This window comes from Typopeltis vanoorti, chromosome 15 (genome assembly GCF_054136105.1).
Source record: "Typopeltis vanoorti isolate ZY-2024b chromosome 15, IOZ_Tvanoo_1.0, whole genome shotgun sequence".
NCBI classification, from domain to species: domain Eukaryota; kingdom Metazoa; phylum Arthropoda; class Arachnida; order Uropygi; family Thelyphonidae; genus Typopeltis; species Typopeltis vanoorti.
The window spans coordinates 31,137,282-31,159,818 of record NC_143563.1 but is presented as its reverse complement, the minus strand read 5'-3'; the positions used below and the strand labels follow the sequence as shown (position 1 = coordinate 31,159,818).

General features: G+C 34.2%; 1 protein-coding gene across 1 annotated transcript in view; it reads left to right on the top strand.

The window, feature by feature from the left end:
* The first annotated feature begins 3,433 nt into the window (after positions 1-3,433).
* The window catches only part of RpS18 (ribosomal protein S18), a 30,995-nt gene continuing 11,891 nt past the window's right edge, over positions 3,434-22,537 (top strand). Inside the window, exons 1-3 of the mRNA XM_090405119.1 lie at positions 3,434-3,493; positions 10,197-10,295; positions 14,546-14,632. Of these exons, the coding sequence (XP_090261245.1) occupies positions 3,491-3,493; positions 10,197-10,295; positions 14,546-14,632 (189 nt within the window). The 5' untranslated portion in view covers positions 3,434-3,490. The remainder of the gene's footprint in view (positions 3,494-10,196; positions 10,296-14,545; positions 14,633-22,537) is intronic.

Sequence of the window (22,537 nt, the reverse complement as noted above, 5' to 3'; positions counted from 1 at the left end):
ACTTCGCATGCTGCCCATTCTAAAATATCATATCTTTTTTTTATAAGTTATTTAAGAGAGGCAGCATTCGAAGGATTGTTGATACCTGAATATCCACAAACTTTTTATAATAGAGTGACAGATGAGTTGAATAAAGGGAACGGATATACCATGATTAGGCTGACCATACGTACCGTTAAACTATAATATATAATTTAATATTGGACAGTCATAAATTACTATTCAAAACTTATAATCGTATATCAATATCATGGATACCAGTAATTTGTATAACCAGGGAGTCGCATTGTTCGATACTAAATATTGATATCTGCAGTGATTTATTCAGAGAAAATAAAAAATACAGCTTGGTAACTCTTGTGTGTCTCAGACGCAGGATCTGTTCTGCTGTAGCGTTAGTTTCTGTTTTGCTTGTATGCTAACCGGTGGCTCTGTTATTCAATGCCGGTGGTTTAAATTTCTTTATTTTATAAACTTTTAAGTCTTATTTTTTAAAGCTTTAAGTCTATCTTGCAATGTCAAAGAGATGAAACTGCAGTTTTAATGACGATCTCTAGAAAGAATTAAATTGATTAAGTTGGACAAGCTATGCAGTGATGGAACAAAAGTGGTATGCCAAAATTGTAATATTCATTTTTCCCCTGATCATGGAGGCAGAAGCGACATTAACCGACATCTACTTAGCCAGAAACATAAGGATACTGAAAAGACTCTGGCTTCAGTTAAAAACATCAGTCGTTTATGGTGAGACGTGATGGTGATAGGCGAAAGTGATGAAATTGCAGCAAGTGAAGTTCTTGTTGCTTATCATACTGTGAGTCACGGCCAAAGTTTTAGCGCAAATGACTGCTTGTCGACATTGATCAATAAAATTTATGAACCAAAATTTTCTTCAGCATTTACCAAATCAGAAGCAATAATTACTAACGTTTTATCACCATACATATTGGGCAAAGTTAAACTTTTTTTATCGTCTTACTTTTCATGAATACAGAATATTACACAACCCCTTCCCGTTTTTTGCTATCCCAATGTCCCGTTTTTGTCTCAAGGAAATATGGTCAGCCTAACGATGATACTAGTAGATTTTTCAAAGGCGTTTGTCAGAATACCACATGGACTTTGTTTTGTTTTGCAAACGGGAATTAATGGGGATAGATATGAAACTGGTCATATAGACAAGGGTGGTGATGAATGGTCCTAATTAATAATAAAGGCCGAGAGAACAAACAAGAAAAACAAGTTAAGTAGAAAATTGATCAGTGATCAAGGGAGTACTTAATGAAAGCGTGACAAAATCATGTTTCCATGCACGAAAAATTCACCATATTAGTCACGCCAAACGGATGCAAAAAGGTAAATTGAAGGAAAGAATTGTCTTGGTTGGTAAAAATGATTTCAGAGGCGATATCCTCCCTCATAGAGAAGACTCTATGAGGAAGGATATAAACCCAAATCTCTGGCTTCGTCAACTTTTTGGAGTACAGTTCCACCAATGTGATATACTGCTGCTAATTTTTTCACCCCAAAATGCATAACCTCACACTTTGTTACATTAAAGTGACATGCATTCTCATTAGTCCAGACTGTCAATCTATCCAAATCATCCTGCAAAAGTTTGACCTTCATGTGCATTCACTATTGCTCTACCCAACTTTGCATCAGCAAATAAATTAACACAGAAATATTATATACATTCTTACACTCAACTGCCTCACTGATGTCTGCATGTCCACTTAACAGCATTCCCACCCTCCCTAAAAGCACTAATTTCCCTGATTCTATAGGCAAAAAATAATGGATTTCAGTTTACTGTAGAGAAATGTAAATTTATGCATTTTGGGATAAACAGATTAAGATCTGTGTATCACATTGATGGCACTGTACTCCAGGAAATAGATGAAGCTAGAGATATATGGGTGGTGGTAGGCAGAGAGTTAAAGTTTTGAAAACATATTGCTCAGGTTGCTAAGGTGGCACATAACATTACTTGACTATTGAAGAACACATTAACAAGTAGAGATAAGGAAGTTGCTATTCGTATATATAAGGCCTTGTATGTTCTCATTTGGATTACTGTGCTGAAGTCTAGTCTCCTTGGTTTCTTGGGGATGAAGTGGTGGAAAAGATTCAGTGGCAAGTGACCAACATAGTGAGTAGTCTGTGGAATGTTTCCAATGAAGGTATATTAAGGGTGCATGGATTGCAGAAGTTGGTTCATAGGAGTAAAAAGAGGAGATATGATAAAAACATTTATACTGCATAAAGGGTTTTATAGGATAGATGAAGGGGAAATGTTTCAGAACTTGTCTAGAGAGACGAAAACAAGGGGTCATCCCTGGAAATTGAATAAAGGTGTGGTTAATGGGGGTATGAGGACTAGATTTTCTGCTTGGGTAGTTGTGAATGAGTGGAATGGGTTATCATCGTAGTTAATTGTGAGTGCTTTGTCTGTTAATGGGTTCATGGAGAGGTATGATAGATTGCGTGGATAGTTTAGGTCTCCTGTGATGAGTCTTCGGACTCCATGTAGGTTTCCTTATAAAATAAATAAACATAAATAATAATAATAATAATAATTTTGTTACTATAATTATATTATTGTAATTTGATCTTAAATTTGTATTTCGTTTTTCTTATTAAGAAAATCGATCACATAGGAGTATGTATTTTATAAAAATATTATATTTAATAGCATATAAATGTTTAATAAATTGGCCAGCGTGTTCCTTATAGACATTTTAATTTGGCTCTCCATTTAAAGAGGTTACACATCCCCACTTTGGGATATCCTTTGGTCTGCACAGCTAATTACTCTTTGACTTAAGCTAACTATGGAGAAGTCGCATAATAATAATATTAATAATAATAATAAGTTGAGTTAAGTCCCGTTGTGTTCTCATTATTGTACTCAGTTGTAAGGACACACAACACACACACACACACTATTTGCTTTCATGCTCTGTAATGTCAACAGAAATGTATCTCGTAAAGAAAGTTGTATTTTCGTTTACACGTTGCAAGCCAATAAATTTTCCTTTTATCATCATCATCATTATTATTATTATTACATGATATCTCCAAGGGATCTAAAGACTAATCAAAGGAAAGAGAGAAACTGCGAAAACCTGGGACGAACGAAGGACCTTCAGTTCTAACACTCTTGCAACTGAGCTATTTCGGCTTTTTACTGATTTACGATCCCAAGCACGATGCGTACTGACATCATCCTTTTCATACAACACCGGTCAAATAACATAGAAATATCGATGTTTTTTATTTAATTTATTTTTTCTGTGTTGTTTTAATTTTACTGATTGTGTCCACCTGCAATCTTGCTTATAACTTTTGGCTATACGTGGCAAGTTGGGCTGTTTATAAGAACACCCTAACGTTCTCACTATACTGGAGTATCCCTCTAGCGGACGTCTATTTAACGACATAAATTCTTAGATATTTTATGTCGTAAGATTAACGGCAAGGCGAGAAGATGGTAAGTTGTAATTATAAAAATAACTTTTTATAATCATTGCAATCTATTTTCATTAGTTTTATGTGGTGGAGTGTGTAACAAGTACATATTTTGAAATTTACTGTGCCTGTGTTATTTTTTGATACCTGCGTATGTTCAATAATATATACGTGCTTATATTGCACTTTTCTTGGATTTGCTTGATTTTAATTTAAGTGTGGGTTTCTTTGTTTCGTAATATCAAAATAATTTAATGATAGACAAATTCGTTTTTCTAAACTTCTGTAATATCGCAGTGAAATTCAAAAATGATAGTCATGATGAACTACTTAAACGTTTGACGTTAGGGATCTTGTCTTTAAATTTACAGTCGATGTGTTCATAGTATGCAATTAAAATTGACATTTATAATGGTAAATGTTTAATGATATTAGTACCACGTAAAAATGTTTAATTTAAAATATGTAATCAAACCATGCATATTCATGTTTGTTAATTGCATGGTATTACCAGCTCATTCAGTTTTGCATATAATATACTTCTTGTTGCAGTACTACTACTAAATACTATTCGATTGCTAACAGTGATTCACTGTCAGGATATAACACCATTTCACTTCAACAAAATTACTTCTGAGAAGCTATTTAAAAATCTGAATTGGTTTTTATTTTCAAGTACATATCTAAAAATTATTTTGCTTCACATTGCACAATTTTTTTTTTCATTCTGTTCATCATAACATGACTGAATCCTTCTGTTAGGAACACATGGAAAATACTTCCATGTAGAAGATAAATTACATTAAACATGTGGTACTTATGTTGTATGGTTACCTGGTAGACAATATTTCTCCATTTACGATGAATGGAGAAATATTGTCTTCCAAATGATTACATGGAATAGTAAATTTAGACACCAGGAATGCAACCTCCAATTCAAATAACATATGAATTTGAATTTTCTTCAAACACACTTACACTGATGCAGTATAGGTTTCACAATCTTTCATGTTTGAGCCATATATATATATATATATATATATATATATATAAAAGGAATGATTAATTAGGTATTTGATTGTACTGCTTTTGGAAGTATAAATTGCTGAGGGTTGTTTTTGTGGTGGAGTGTTTGTTTAATCTTAATTTTTATGACTTCAGTGCTCAAGTAGGAAAAATTATATAGATTTTCTACTGTACACAAATTATTGTGTGTTATGTAATCTGTCACGTAGATTATATAATTAGTAAAGTTAGAGCTTTACTAATAGTAAATTAGTAGTAAAGTTTGCGCTTGAACAGCAAAATGCATTGAGTGTACCTCTTTTGTTATAATGCTCTGCAAAGTAAGAATTTTGGTATAGACAGCAGAAATTTTCATTTTTGTGGTAGAGAGAGAGAGATGATTGTACTGTCAGGATGATGCAACATTTGGCCTTTGGAGAAGTTGGTTGATAGGAGAAAAAGGGGGGATATGATAAAAACTGGATTCAAATCCATTCATACAAAAGTGGTAGGGTTTCGTCCTACTCATGCCTCCAAAGCTCAGTTTCTATTTGATTGGAAAGAGTGCATTCAAATCCCACCTGGAATACAACTTTTATAGCCTTGTAAGAGCTTTTTCATCAGAAGTCAAGTTATGGAAGTTTGTAAGCCATTTGGCTGGGGGCCTTAGTAACCTTGCCTGTAATCTCAAACAGTTGGGTAGTGGTGGGGAGGGGACCCAAATTTGCACTTTAATAAAGCAAATTATTATTATTATTAGATCTCTAGGGAGTCCATACATCACCCACACTAGCTGTCATACCCACTTTAAGCTTATCCACACTAGAGATGTGCTCACTACTACTTCAGTAGGCAAACTGTTCCATGATAGCCATACACAAACTTAACTTCCACAGATGATCCCTTTTCCTCTCTCCACCTTTCATATAATGAGAAGTAGTCTGGGCGCAATCATATCAAGGCCTTGTGAAGAGATAACTTCCATACATGTCCAGTGTTCATTTCAACATTTCAGTTATCTTGTCAATTGTATTTTCAGTTTTTGCTATGTGACCCTTGAATTTCAACTTTCTATCCACCATAATTCCAAGATCGTTAGCATTGTCAGTTATTCCAGGCATAATCCCGCCAGTATAATATGCCATTGGATATCTTGTTATGCCATAGGGCATAACTTTACACTTACTAACATTGAATTGATTGTCGATTTTGTTTACTCATGCTTCCACATTCAAGGTGATTTGATCACCCTGTATATCAGAAGGATCACTGATTATTCTGCCTATCTTTGTATCATTAGCAAACATTTGATTATCTCTGGTCTGGCCTTTCCCATTAATGTTAATTATATATAGGTCAAACAATGGTCTAAGGACTGATCCCTGTGGCACATTATTGGTCACCTTAAATTTGGTAGATTCCCCTCACATACACACACACCACTTTCTGATACTGTCCATCAGCCACCCACCTACAAATAATATTTAAGTATAAGAAAAAGATACATAAATGCCAGGAGCATTAGAAGCAAAGTGGTTGGGTTTGTTGCTTGGTGAATACATTGTGGCCTAAACTGCAGTAACTGTAATGAAGCATAAAGGGTATAGTATTTTTAGGAATGACAAGAGATGGGGGAGGTTACTAATTGTATCAGATGACCTTATGGTTTTGACTTGGACAATGAATAGACATGCAAGAGTATCAAAGAAAAGGGAATGTATGTGGAATTATAAGGCAGGTGATTATAATAGACTTAGAGATATCGACTTGGGACAGTTCCATGGAGGGAGAAATTGGAAGGGCGAGATATCATTAGTGCTTGGGAAATTGTGAAGGAATATTTGTTAGCAGCAGTAGTAAGCTGTATTTCACGAGTGAAGAAGAAAACACAATTTGGTGTAAAGTGGATGACAAACAATATCAAACAGGAACTGCAATTGAAAAAGAGATTATGGAAGAGATATAAGGAGAGGGAGTAGAGAGCAGGTGCATGAAGAATATAAGACTCAGGCCAGGAGAGTGACTAGTATGGTGAGGAAGGCAAAACTGGAATATGAGAAGATTGGCATTAAGATCTAAAGAAAATCCTAGGGAATGTTTTAGCTATGTGGCCAGTAGGAGGAGATATGATTGTGGAAGAACATTGTGGGATAAAAATGAGAATAGAGTAACTAATGCAGAGGACATAGTGGAGTTGTTCAGTGAACACTATTGGAGTATTTCATCCTGGAGAAATAGGTTTTAATACTAGAGGGGTAGGGCAGCTTCGAGGTTTAGAGGTGCACGAGGAGAGTGTTCCAAATAGTACTCTGGATGTCAGTAAAAGTGTCGGACTGGATGGTATTTCACCATGGGTTTTGAGAGAATGTGCTAAAGAATTGACACCTCCATCGACCTGGCTTTTCAGTGAAAGTCTGTCTATGGGGAAATGTACCCAGGGAATGGAAGGAAGGTAAGATAGTGCCATTGCATAAGAGTGGAGTGGTAGCAGACTGGAAGTGTCTAATTATAGGCCAGTTTGTGCAGTAATGTGTCATCAGTAGTTAAGGGTCTTGGAGAAATTGGTTAGAGGACCATATACAGCATTGAGCATGAGGGTAATGTTATTTGTGAGAATCAACATGGATTTGTTAAGGAGTGCTCTTGCTTTAGTAACATGATTGCCTTTTATAATAAAGTGACAAGAGCAGTTGATGAGGGAAAGGCATATACTGCCATTTTTTTGGATTTTGCAAAGGCATTTGACAGGGTGCCACATGATAAGTTGATATTTAAGTTACAGCACATGGGTTTAGATGTTTAGTCAGTTGGATTTGTACCTATCAGACAGCCAATATGGAGCAATATCAAGGAAGCAGAAGGTTGCAAGTGGAGTTCCACAGGGCTTAGTACTGGGACCTGTATTGTTTAACCTTTATATGAATGACATTGTCAATGGATTGTAAGGGGATATTCAGTTATCTTCAGATGATGTGAAGCTGGGAAGAGCTATTAGTAATAGTGCAGATGTGGCAGCCTTGCAGGAAAATTTGAATGAACTAGACAGATGGGCAAATGAATGGAGGTGCCAGTTTAATGCAGCAAAATGTAAAGTCTTGAAGTTTGGGATACATTGATGGGTGGCTGCATACTTGATTGGAGGAGCTGTACTGGAAAAAGTAGGGGAGACGAGACATCTGGGGGAAGGATGATGATTGATAGAAAACTGAAATTCATGGAGCATATTGCAAAAGTCAAGGTAACCTAGAAGATTGCTGCAATACTGAGAAGGATGCTGACCTGCAGAGAGTTATCATTCCATTGTATAAAACCCTGATCAGACCACACTTAGACTATTGTTCTCAAATTTGGTCCTCAGGATTTGAAGGGGATAAATTAACTGCGGGAAAGGTACAGAGGTGGATAACAAAGATGGTTTCAGGACTGTCGGCTGAGGGAATGTGAAGTGCAGAATTTGGATAGGAGGAGAAAAGGTAATATAATTGAGACTTGAGACTGTTGAGAGGCAGTTACAGCGTTGACACTGGGGAGTTCTTTCACTTCGAATAGCAAGAAGGAGTGAAGGGGTCATCCCTGGAAGTTACAAAAGAAAGTTTTGAGCAAGAGGGTGGGGAGTGGTTTCTTTGCATGGAGGGTGGTTGGACCGTGGAATGCGTTGCCTGATAGTGGTGAGAGCAAGAACGGTCAATCAGTTCAAGGAGTGGTATGATAGACTTCGTGTTTCCTAGGAAGGACGTCCCACAATGAGTTTTGACTCCATGAAGGCCTAAATAATAATAATAATAATATATAAGCCTCATAACTTGCTTGTCACCCTATATGAACAGAACTTAATGACACTTCTGATTTTAAACTTAAATTTTTTTTTTTTTTTTTTAGTAAAAAAAAAGTGATTTATGGATATTTAATACTTGAAATAAATAACATGGAGAATTAAATGTATAATATAAAAACTTCAGTGATTTTGATTACTGTGTGTGCTATATTTTGCATACGGTCTTCTGGAATTTAATAATTAGAGAAAATTTAAGAACTTAAAAAAAAATCAAAGAACATCTTTGTTTCAACTTAGTTTTTGAGGTTTATGTTCCACATTTCTCTTGCAAACAAGAGACATGTTAATAACCTATTTCAAGTGGAGCTATTTTATATAGTGAAAAATATGTAGAATGTGATCATTTGCAAAAATTTCAATTGAAATAATTGTAAACTTATCATTTAGGTTTGAAATTTGCTTCTTAATGACACTTATGATTATAAACTTTTTTCAGTAAAAAAAAAAAATTGGATTTATAGATATATTTAATACTTGTTCTGTTCATATAGGGTGGCAACAGCAAGTTATGAGTCTTATACAGTGAATGTTATTTCTGGCCAGTCATTTTGATGTAATAATGTATTACTAATTTGTACAATGCTAATACACATTAATGAGGTTAATCATGTGTTGAGGAATATATACATTTTTTTTATATTTTTTTTGTAATCATTCCATAATGGTAATCAATTTAAAGGTTTGTTAAAAAGTTGCTTCACAGATGGCTTGTGAAGAAACAGTAGGCAGAAAAGTTAATTTAACTCTTTCAAGTTATATATAGTGGGAGTTGTTCAGAATTGTGGCTTAGGTAGTACTCCTTGCAACATCAAACAGGACTTTTTCTTCTTTTTTTTTTTTCTGGCATTTGCCTTTTTATCATTTGGATAATTACACCTGGAAGTCCACAACATTCACTGTTGTGGACTGTCAGGTGTAATGATCAAATTGACCAAAACAACCATGCATATTCTAAAAGTTGCCATCACTTTTTGTGTAAACTGAGATGAGTTAGCCAGTGTCACGGAAGTGGCAATATTACCTTATGCAATGCAACCTACACATAGCATTCAGAATGAACATGTACATTTGTTGCTGCTTAGTATCCCTAGACAGCCAAAATCTATCCCATACTCGGAATGTCATGAGCCTTTTTTTGCTGAATTCTGTGTTAACCTCAGGGGACCTTTCAGCATACTATTAGTTTAATGATGCTGTCTTGATGACTTCTCACTCAGTGACAAGTCTTCAGTAACAGATGGGATTCCATCTGATAGCTGACATGATTATCTGTACTACCTAAGTCGTGTTTTGATTGCCTTGCTGCAGCAGCATTTGACAAGCTGTGATGTAATGTCCATTTGTGAATTTATGTGATTACTTTCATTCATGCACTCATCTGACCATATTCAGACTTGATGCTATTTCCCTTACATATGGAATTGGCATTGTGATATTGGCCTCTTCTGTCAGCCAACACATTGATCATAGAAACAGGTCACTGCCTATAGTAGGAAACTCGCATTTCTCTCAGACACCGAGAAATATAATTTTTCATTATCAAAATAATTTCTATACATGAAAAATATTAATTAGGTTTTTTTAATCCCTTGAATAATATGCAAAAACATTAGGCACTATTTTAGGTTTTCTTTGCTTAGGACCACAAAGTTACATCATTCCAAAGATTATCACTTATGGAATTCTCAACTAATACATAAAATCATTTAACAAAAAAAACCCTTTGAGAGAAAAATTACACCTCTGAAAAGGTGTAGGACATGTGATTTATCATTTCAGTCTATAAAAATAAAGTATTTATGGTTCCCAAATTCATCTCAGAAAATAAATTTTTCTTCACTTTTTTTATTTATTCATACAGCATGTTTTGCATTTTTCTTTTCAGTCGCTTGTAATACCAGAGAAGTTCCAGCACATTCTTCGTGTTATGAACACAAATATTGATGGAAGGAGGAAAGTTATGTTTGCTCTAACAGCTATAAAGGTAAAAAATTTGTTTACTGTAATTTGCATTTATATTTCTTGATCAGTGCTTAAATTCAGTATACTGCTTTATTTCACTAAGGTATAAAGATTATTTTTTAAAATTCATAGGTAAGCAAATATTTCATTTAGAATTTTTGTTTTTTCCTTATGAAGTCTTGAAAAAAATTGCTCATTTTCTGATGTGAAATAAATATATATATATATATATATATATATATATATATAGAATATATGGTAAGCTTTAACATCACCTCACTGTTCACCATAGCTGTTCCCCCCACCCCACTTGCCAATGTTTACTTGGAAAACTGAAAAATGACTCAGACTCAGCCCCCACTCCTGAAACCTTCCATCTGGCTAAGATATGTAGATGTGTTATCCAATTGACCTCCCCAGACACATTGGACTCCTTCCTGTCACCTCAGTAATCTACATCCAGGAATACAGTTTACAATGGAAAAGGAAATCAACAATAGTTTACCCTTCTTAGACACTTTAGTAACACCTTCTGAATATTAAACTCTCCATCACTGCATGCAGAAATCTCACTTAGAGGTATATACATTCACTTACTTTCCACCACCACCCTTTCCAAACAATATGGCATTATTAAAATTAACCAATAGAGGGTAAGGCCAGTGTGAGGAGGGGTAAGAGTTTGCAAGCTGTTTTGACAATTTGTAGTATGGAGCATCAGTGGTATCTGTATAGGTTTTAGGAGGGAATTAAGTATGAATTTTTGGTAAACCATATATCTGGTGGGGGGGGACAAGAATAGAAGGATTAGAGTTTTTTTTTGTGATGTCAGGTGTCCAGGAAGATACGTTTTTTAAGTAGATTTTTTTAAATTTTTATTTTTAACTTCTCGGAGAATAATATCTATTTTCTCTGTGGCATTATCATTATTTGCTTTGGTGGTGACAATAGTTTTATCTTTTCATAACTTTCTGAGAGCAAGTTGGCTAGAAGATAATCTCTTGGATATTCCAGAAAGATCTGCAAAAAAAATCCTAAAAATAAAATTTAAAAAAATGTATATATAATCTATGCAATTCTAAAATTGCAACTGCATATTCAACTTCACCATACCATAGAGAATCTGTCTTTGAAAAGGCTCAGCAAAGATGCCATTAGTGCCCTAAGCCTCAGCCATAATTTTGCTGGCACCCAAAGAATGCCAGTGTTATACCTAATGTACAATTTTTAGAACATGGAATGTGTCACTTAGCTCCAGAAATCATTAACATCAGAGTTAACGTAGCCATTATCTTCTCCTAGTCTTTACCTCCAAAAATAATTAATCAGTTAATTTATCTGTTTTAAGTTAATAAAAATTAGTCATAGCATTAACAGAAGCTCAGAAATTGACCAGGTCTGAGACTGAACATGCAACTCATATTTGGCAACCATGTCTGACTGGTGAGCTGGCATAAAATTTGTCCAATCCCTGTCAATAAGTCATAAGGAAATAACTTTGAAAGACATTTATGAAACGAATGAAGCATAGTATACCATACAAATCATTGGTAAACTTTCATTGTGTAATTTGGAAAAGAAGAGCTTCCTTTTTTTTTAACAGGTTTAGTATTAAATACACTAGTACCCAACATCCTAGTGCTTATAAATGGATAAGATGTGGTTCTGAATTTTTCTGAAGAAAATTTTATATATGCACGTCTCACCTGCTCCCCTATCAGTGATTGATATATATATATATATATATATATATATATATATATCACTGATAGGGGAGCAGGTGAAGGTAAGAATTGAGAAAGAAATCTGTTGACCTTGAAGGTTTGAAGTTACTGGAAAATGCATTAGGAGGAAGGATATTCCAGAGGACATTTAAATTTAATAAATGAATTTTAGAATCAGGTTCTATGAATTGATAGTTATACTGAAAAGGGGATGTTGGGGACCCACTACTCTTGTTTTAACATGTCCAGTAGAAATTAGAGAATGATCATTAAAACAGCTGCTATGGAATTATCTTGCATTGAGGAAAAATTAAATCCATCTGTCAGGTATAAATATTTGTACATAATTTCTTTGTATTATTTTAATAAAACCTTTTTTTATAATTAATGTTATGAGTCAAAGGTAATTTGATCATTAGAAAATAAATTATTTGGTTTTGCTTTCCATCTCAATGGACACTGATGCCAATTCTATAACCAGCCACCTCATTCTTTGTTTTTCTGGAACTTGTTTGTCAGTACTTGAATATTTTATGGAAATATTGATTGTCAATATTAAATGTAACATGGAATTCAGTATAAGTAGCTTCAGTTTGCCACAGTCAGTATGAAAATAATTTAAATTGGATTGGGTTAAATGGAATAATTAGGTCTAATTATGTAAAACTTGCACACTATAATTTTGTAATTATGCAAAATCTGCAAGAAATTGCACCTGCACAGGGAATTACATATAATATACAACTATAATAATTGATATTTCTCTAATACAAGAGAATATATAAAGAGAATCTGGTGTTGACATATTGCCTACTGTTTGCTTATTCATGTAATGTGTATAATATATTTATAAAAATTATATAATTTTCATTTCTTCTCTCTTAATTTTCATTTTAATATTAAAGAATCAAAATTGTAATTCATTAACTACTGATGCACCAGCAAACTTTTAGCTCTCCCTTAGTAGGAGAGCCGAAATGACCTTTATAAGAACATGAGCCTAAGGCGAGTTAGCAGTTTCATTTGGAAGTGGCAAGGTTATTCTTTCTACAAAACAGGTCAGAACACGTGCAGTCTCATAGCCTTAGTTAATTTTGCTCTTTATTAACACTCCTTATTAGGAGAAGATAAATTACTTAGATTAATGTCATACCGTTTGAATCATTTTAGTAATATCCCAGAATTCATAATTTTGGATTTAGCTATTATCATGCTTTTGTTGCATAATATACTATATCATGCACGGGCATTGTATACATGGTATGCTATGTGTCTGTATCTTTTGATGAATGCAAACAATTAAATATTATGATTGAATGATGACTGTATTTTTTATTTGCAAGATAGTGATTCCCTTTACAGAAAACATGTTTTCTGTTGGTAATCATGCATTTGCTAAGAATTCCTGTGAAATATGGCACTGAAGATAACTAACTAGATAGGAAACAAAACTAAGACAATAGAACTGAAGTAGTAAGGCAATTTTCATACAGAACTGAACTAGAAAGCAAGCTGGGATACTGCCTTATATGAATTGTGATGCAAAAGCATAATGTTATGCTAGAAAAGTTTGATAATTTCTTATTGTTTTGTCTTGCTCCTTCTTCGTTCCTGATATCGCACCTCTTCTCTCTCTAAGACATCCTCTCCAAAACAGTATGGTCTAGTTTCTCTGTTGTATTTTGTTGAAGCATTACTGAAAGGCAAACAAAGTTGCATAATTATTAGACAACATGGAACCAATTTTTAAATTACTTAGTATCTTCTGTAGGGAAAAAAAATTGCCAGATTTATGCAAAACAATTACCAGCTCTTGTATATGTGTAGCATATGAATTTGGCCATGACTTTTTTTTTTTGAAATAACATTAAAATATTAATTATAAAAACTAATTCTTTCCTATATTTTGGCAATGTAACATTGCCATCATCAGGGGATCACAAAAAGTGTAGATATGTAAATTTATTTACATATCTACATATATTATCAAATAAAATACTTAGATATTTTACGTAATTATTCAGTTTTGTTAATTTAAGTTTTCTAGTTTTTGGATGACTCCTATTGCTCATCCTTGTTAGTTATAAATTTTTTGGGAAAAAAATTATTATTTTTATAGTTTTAGCTTAAGAATTGCTTGAAATACTTGGCAGAGATGTATTGATGCTTTTGCAAATTAATTGCCTAATTGATGGTATTTTGCAACCATGGGTATTGATCAGCAGTGGTTAATGAATATGAGGAGAAAGTTACTCAAGGAAGATTTATTGAGTGAGTGAGTGGAAAGGCTTGCAATGAGAATTTGTTGGTTAGATATAATATTTAATTTTCTACTGAAGGTAAGAAATTTATGAACCTCTAGTTTAGGGAATATATGGGATTGATGGAAGTATATAAACGAATCACGACCTATGTATAAATTCATGAAAAGGAGGCAAACATACAATGATTTTTTCTCCTAAAGTTACTGTAAATTTATTGTAAAATTTATAAAATAAACAATTTATAAATCTTAGTTTTTTTTTTTTTTTTTTCCTTCAAAATGCAGGGTGTTGGACGTCGGTTTTCAAATATTGTGTGCAAGAAAGCAGATATTGATTTGAATAAACGAGCTGGAGAACTTACAGATGAAGAGGTAAGATTTTAGATAATGTAGTTTTTTTTTGAAAATACAAAATGAATCCAATGATCAAGTACCTTTTTGAAATGTTTGTGGAGATTTTTTTATGATGATGAATACCAAAATTACCAGTCTTTAATTAAATTCTAGGTAAAATTTCTGATAAACCTAACTTATAACATGGTTCACCATGACATCTCACTCTTGTTACTATTAACTAGTATAATGGTGTAAAGCAACCCCCTCACCCACTTGTATGTGCATGAGAACTATTTCACCACCCAAATGTATTCTATATTATCATGGTTGCACAGGGCATTACTTCACATGTTATGCTTGCTGCCAATGTGAACTTGTTTTACTGTATGTACGTATGTCCCTTCCATGTCGGTAGGCACATTTTCAAAGTTTATATGGTATTTTAAACTTTTTCGAAGTCATTTCAAGTTATATGCCTATATATCTGTTTGCTTTTCGTAAATCATTGCTTTCTGTACCCAATGACTGAATTATCAACAGGCATTACCACATTTTCTGCAACTGAAAATTTAAAACAGGATGCGAGGACAATTGTATTTAGTTCATGTGTTTCGTGCTACAATAAAATTGTTTTGCTTGTATGTATGCAGTATAGAGTCTTTTGGAAGGGAGGTGTTTTTCATTATGTAAGGTAATTTTATTTCAGTTGTCACAGATTACTAATTGTTATTAAATATGTACTGTATTCAGCTATTATGTTTTGTATTTTGTGATCCAATAAAGTTGTTTTTCTTCTATCTGCAGTATAGTTTTGACAATGGGATGTTTCTCATAATATAGGGACATTTCATTCCAGTCTTGGAAAAGAATATATATAATGAGTAAAAATTCATCTATTCCTGAATACAATGAATCCTATGTATTATAAGAAGTGTGCATCTGTTGACCTCCAGCAAAATACTCATGCAGGATATCTATTACTGATAAAATTGAAGAGCCCTTGACAAAAAAAAAAAAAAAAAAAAAAAAATCACAAAGGTAGAATTTGCAAACTGGTTGATAATTCCAAAGATTGGAAATTGTTTATATTCCTGTGTAAAAAAAAAAAAAAAAAAAAAAAAAAAAATTAAAAAAAAATCTTAAAGCAAAATATAAAACCTAGAAATAAATACGCAAAACAAACAACAAATTGTTCGACATGACTTGCTGCTTAATCATTCCACGTGTATTCTTGCCACCTAGATGAATCACCTGATTTACATTAGTTCATTGGATAATCCCCTCCCTATAGTTAATTACTGTATTAATGTATACAATTACTTCATTATTTGTTAGTTTGTGCTTGTGTTTGGGAAAAATCTTTCTCATATTTTTTAATTGTCATCATTATCAATTTCCTAATATATATCCCTAAGTTCTGTTCAGGTTACTATGACAGCACTACATGATTAAGTTTACATTATTATTAATCTCCTATCAACAATTTTCCTTCAAATTAGTCTATTACTTGTAAGCACTTCAGTATTGTCATATCTAACATTTCATTCTTCTAAGGCAGTTCTGACAATCAATCCACATTGATCTTGGGTCTCTTTCCTGCCATCTTGGCATCAAACACTCGTTTTGCTATTCTTTCTTCACCCATTCTATTTAAGTGGCCTTACCACCTTAGATTAGCTCTGCTTACACATTCTTGAATACCAATAGTGTCAAATTCTTTTCTAATATACTTTTCCTCTATGCGTTTATTCCACTTCCAATGCAGGGTCCATGTGTTACATTGATGTGACTTTGTTAGTACAATTCCCCAACTGGCTTGCCTTTTATTACTTCAAACTGGCCCTGCATATGTTCACAGGGCCAGTTTGCCTGTTCTGAGAGACAAAAAACCTCTAGTTTCTGGGGAAAAAAAAAGCCCTTGAACTCCTTAAAAGATGAGCTAACTCAACTTTAGTCGAAAGAGACCAGTTAAAGATTCCTCATGTCGCTGACAGGAATCAAACCCAAGTCTTTCCAGTCAAAGGGCTTTGTCTATGCTGACAGCTATGGAGGCTCCAAGTTCCTTTCTAATATCTTCATTTTTAATATGATTATGCCATTGGTTCACTTTTCTAATTTTTCTCAGAACCCTGTTATCTCTGATCTCCAGTCATTGATCAAGTGCTTTATTTCTAGCCCAACTCTCAGATTACATAATGTAAAACTGGTTTGAACACAGTGTCTTGTATACTGCTAGTTTGGTATTTTGGCTAATTTCTCTTTTATTCCATATAAATTTATTCGCTGGCAACCTGCCATAATACCAGCTTTGCTTATTCTGTTTTCTATTTCCATATTTAACCTGCCATCTTCACCAGAGACTGCCTAAATAGTTGAAATATAGGATCTCTATTCAGAATGCAGCTGAAGTTTTTTATGTTCCTGCCTATTTTCATAGTTTTTGTCTTTTTATTGCTGATTTTCATGCCGAATTTGTTATTCAATTTAGTTAGAGAATCCTGGAGACTTGCCACAGATGTATTTAGGAGTACATTTGCATAAAGCAAAGAGCTGAGTTGATCATCTCGAATTCTAATATCAGGCCTAACATCACTTTCTTTCATAATGTGATCTATAAGTTTCTCTTCAACGATCTTCTCAACCTCTTCAAGTATGCTTGCATAAATCTTACCGGAACACTTAGTAGGGAAATTCCTCTGTAATTCTCATATTCAGCTTTATTCTCTTTTTTTATATATGGATACTGTTATGTCATTACTTTTCCTATAATAATTTACTTTCTTTATGAATTTACCTCTACAATGACTATAAGACTTACAAAATTTCCCTGACTCTAATATCTGTATTACTTCTTACGTGTTCATTCTATAAGGAAAGCAAATTCTATATCTCTAGCCGATTCCTAATTTTACTCACTTGCTTACCCTGACTGATAAAGGTTATTCCTTGCTAAAAGAAACAAATCTTCTAATTTCTTTCTGGGGCCCGTCTCCTCTTCAGATGTTGACAAATTTATTTTTTAAAGCTGTGCCAGCCAATATCTTAGAATAGAGGGGACTCTTATTCAGGGAGCTTTTCTAGACTTTTGGTGCACATAAGTGAATAAATTTAATGCTTAAACTCATAAATTAAATGCTTTATTGTGGCTAAGTAAATTCTGGTTTGCAGTCGTAACCTCTATAACAACACGTTATACCTTTCTTTCAATCTCCCCCCCTATGGTTCAGATTAATGAGTAGTAGTTTTGATTCATATCAGAGGCAAAACTGAGGTATAGAAGAAAAAACATTTATTGGAATCTAAAGACATACACTTAGACCAATCTCACTTTGAATTAATTCAATGACATGCTCAATCAAACTGTATCAAACTGATTAATACTCTAATGCATGAACAATAAATCCTTCTTTTGAGTTATGAGTGATTAAACACACATAATATACACATACACTTCTAATCAATATTCTACCTATGCTAGTCTTGCACATTAAACTAGTCACAGTCATCTATGATCATTCCAGACAAATCTTATGGACATTAGCCACTGGTAAATAATCACTTAAAGTTCTTAAATATTGTCCATACTCGATTATTACACTACAATGATCTTTCCCTTTTACTGACTGGGTAATTATACAACAAAATCTGTACTTTACCATTTCTTGGGGCGGAATCTCCAGGTCTGTCTGAACTGTACTTCTTTGTTTGTATTACCTCTCGATACTTCCATAAGCCTGCGTCCACATGGTGGGTCACTATGGTCATCAGATTAAGCTATGCTCTGCACCTGGCGTTTTTCCCTCGTCTATTCTCGATCTGTTTTGGGCCATCCTCGTTTCTACTGCCGGTTCATAGGATACGTTCGCGATATTATTCCATCGGAACTTTCAGTGAAGGAGCAAAGATAGTATATGCCGACATCTCGTGCTTTAGTACTGGCAGAAATTCAGACATCGAAGGGAAAGGCGCACTGTCCGATATCGTACTATCGCCAAGAAACACCATCAGGAACTTCCGGTCCACGGGAGAAGTCAAATCATCATCCATCGAAAAAAGCCTTGAGAAAGGAGTGCATACCCTTTTTTATTCTGCCTTCACTTCCTCCCCTTTTTAGCACCCTGTTACTAGCTGCGATAACGCCCTCTTACTTTCTTCGTCTGTGGGAATTTCTGTACATCACTAGATGTCTAGCAGTGTCTTCCGGGAAACGAATGTACGATGCTTTCCAAGATTGCCAATGCCATAGGCGGGCATTGGTAATCAATAGTCTAACCTTTGGACTATTGTTTACATCTAATTTACCCATTCATTGTATACATGATGCATTCATATAATACCAGTTTATACACAAAGTTCTTTACATGGTCTTACAATTCTACTAAAATAAAAGGAGGTATTTCTATTTACAGTTAGTACTTTATTTCTTCTGCTTGAGTACAAGTTTTTTCTCTCAGCTGATTTTTCTGACTTGTTGAATCCTGAATGAATTGTTTCTTTTTTAAAGTTCTTCATTCAGGATGTAACAATACTCCAATGAGAGCTCTACTCCAGTCATTGGGAATTCGACTTCTGTCCAAGCTTTTTGAATTAAGCAGTGTAGCACTGCAAAACGTTTATACCTCCGTACTTGAGCATTTCTGGTTGAATATCATCTATTCCAGCTGCCTTTCCACATTCCAAGTTTTTGATGACTTTTTCTACCTCAAGGTATTGATATGTACTCCTCTTGAAAATTTTCTAGTATGGTTCTGTCACTGTTTGGTTCATTTAAGTGTTTCAAAGTAATTACTACAGATGTCTAGGATATCCTTATCAGTTTTGATTCCTTTTACAGTACTTTCTAAGCTTCTTCAAAGGGATTCAGAACATTTTGCTGCCTTCGTGATATTATTTTCTATATTGTTACCAAAGTTGTTAAATTGTGCCTATCATAAATGCATGCATGTCTAGATTTTATAGAATTGCATGTAATTCACTCCATCTCAGGAACTTGTTAAACATAAATGTAATAACACAGTTGCGAATTTAATTATTCATTTGCTAGTAGTGAAATTATTTCTATTGTCACCTCTTCATCATCAAATTCCTGATATGTACCTCCAAGGGATATACAGGATATGATAGTACTACATGAAAAACTTGCATCATTACCAACTTCCTATCTACAATTTTCCTCTAAATCAATCTCTTACCTATCAAGATTCCAACATTATCAGATCTTATATTTGTCTTCTAAGGCACTTTACTGTATCAATCCACCTACATCTGGGTCTTTTCCTGCCATCCTAGCAGAGAACACTTCTTTTGCTGATCTTTCCTTTCCCATTCTGTTTAAGTGACCATACCACCTGAGATTAGCTCTGCTAACATATTCCTGGATGCTAACAATGTTAATTTCTTCAATATCCTCCTTTTTAATATGATATTGCCATTTAGTCAGGGAATCTTGCAGATTTATTTAGAAGTATAACTTCATCTGCATAGAGTATCATCATCATCATCATCATCAAATTCCTGCCATGTACCCTCAAGGGGTGTACAGGATATGACAGTACTACATGAAAAAATTACATCATTACTAACTTCCTATCTACAATTTTCCTCCAAATCAGTCTGTTACTTGTCAAGACTCCAACATTATCAGATCTTATATTTCTATCGTCTAAGGCACTTTATACCGTATCAATCCACCTATATCTTGGTCTTCCTCTGGGTCGTTTTCCTGCCAACCTGGCAGAGAACACTTGTTTTGCTAATCTTTCCTCTCCCATTCTATTTAAGTGACCATACCATCTGAGATTAGCTCTGCTAACGCATTCCTGGATGCTGACAATGTCAAGTTCTTTCCTAATATCCTCATTTTTAATATGATATTGCCATTGATGCCATCTGTTCACGCCTCTAATCTTTCTCAGGACTCTCATATCTGCGGTCTCTAGTCTTTGGTCAAGTGTTTTACTTCTGACCCAGCTCTCAGATCCATAAGTTAAAATTGGTTTGAACACAGTCTTGTATACAGCTAATTTAGTGTTCCGACTAATTTCTTTCTTATTCCATATGAATTTATTCAATTGACTTCCCACGATACCAGCTTTGCTGATTCTGTTGTCTATTTCTATATTTAGTTTACCATCTTCAGTAAAAATTGTGCCTAAGTAGCTGAAATGTTTTACTTGTTCCACAGGTTCTCCATTCACAACACAGTTGACATTTTCAATGATTCTGCCTATTTTCATTGTCTTTGTCTTTTTATTGCTGACCTTCATACCATATCTATTACAACAGCTATTCAATTTAGTCAGAGAATCTTGCAGACTTGTAGCGGATTTATTTACAAGTATAACATCATCCGCATAAAGCAAAGAGCTGACATTAACATCTCCAATTTTGATATCAGGTTTAATACCACATTCCTTCATAGTGTGATCCATATAGATAATGAATAACAGAGGGGATAATGTACATCCTTGTCTCACACCAGATTTAACATTAAACCATCTTCCTGTACTTCCTTCAATTCTAACTGCTGACTCACAACTCAAATAAAGACTAAGTATTGCTTGATATAATGCCCCATTGACACCATATAACTGCAGCGTATTGAATAGCTTCTCTCTTGGCATCTTGTCATATGCCTTTTCCAAATCGACAAAACTTAAATACAGATCTTTGTTATATTCCCATGCTTTCTCGACTATTTGTCGTAAAGTGAAGATCTGATCCTGACAGCCTCTATTTGGCCTGAATCCAGCTTGTTCTTCACCAAGCTTTTCTTTCACAATTCTTCTCAACCGTTTCTCAAGTATACTTGCATAGATCTTGTCAGGAACACTCAGTAGGGAAATACCTCTGTAATTCTCACATTCAGTTTTATTTCCCTTTTTATATATGGGTACTATGAGAGCTCTACTCCAATCATCGGGAATTCGTCCCTCTGTCCAGGCTTTCTGAACTGTGCAGTGCAGCCACTGTAAGACTCTTATACCACCATACTTCAGCATTTCTGGTCGAATATCATCTACCCCTGCTGCCTTTCCACATTTCAAGCCTTTGATGGCTTTTTCTACTTCAAGTATGGATATGTATTCCTGACTGCATGTCTGGTCAGTGTTTTTTATCACTGTGCTGTCATCACTGCTTGTTTCATTTAGCAGTTTTTCAAAGTAATTACTCCATACTTCAAGGATATCTTTTTCTCCTGTTTTCATTTCACCTTTATCATCTCTAATTCCTTTTACAGCACTCTTTCCTCCATTCCTAAGCTTCTTCAACAACCTCCAGAATATTTTGCCACCTTCTTGATATTTATTTTCTATATTCTTGCCAAAGTCCTCCCATGACTTTTGTTTAGCTAGTTTTACACACTGTTTAGCTTTCTTACATTTGTCTCTGTATTCTGTAAGAGTAAAAGCTGACTTATTTGCCAGGAACTTTTGATATGCTGTCTTCTTTTCCTTCACTGCCTCTTTAACTTCCTGTGTCCACCAGGGAGTTCTGATTTTTTTATCTTTGCACACAACCTCACTACATGCCTCTCTGGCAGAATCAATCAATGTTTCCTTCAGAGTTTGCCACTGAATCTCCAAGGTTTGATTCCTGTTCTCAAACTCTTTCATTTTCTTTTCAATAATATTTCTGTATTTTAGTCTACAGTTTACATCTGAGAGCTGCTCAACTTTTATTCGCTTTAAAACTTTCTTACATGTTATTCTTTTCAATATGAAATTCAATTTTATGCTGCTCAAGACTAAATAGTGATCACTTCCAATTTCAAATCCTCTGTACACTCTGGTGTCCTGCACCAGGGAGAAAACATCACTATCAACAGTAACATAGTCAATGAGACTTTTCTTATTCCTAGCCTCTTCTCTCCATGTGAATTTGTGCACATTTTTATGTTGGAACATGGTGTTAGTAATAACCAGTCCATGTCCTGAGCAG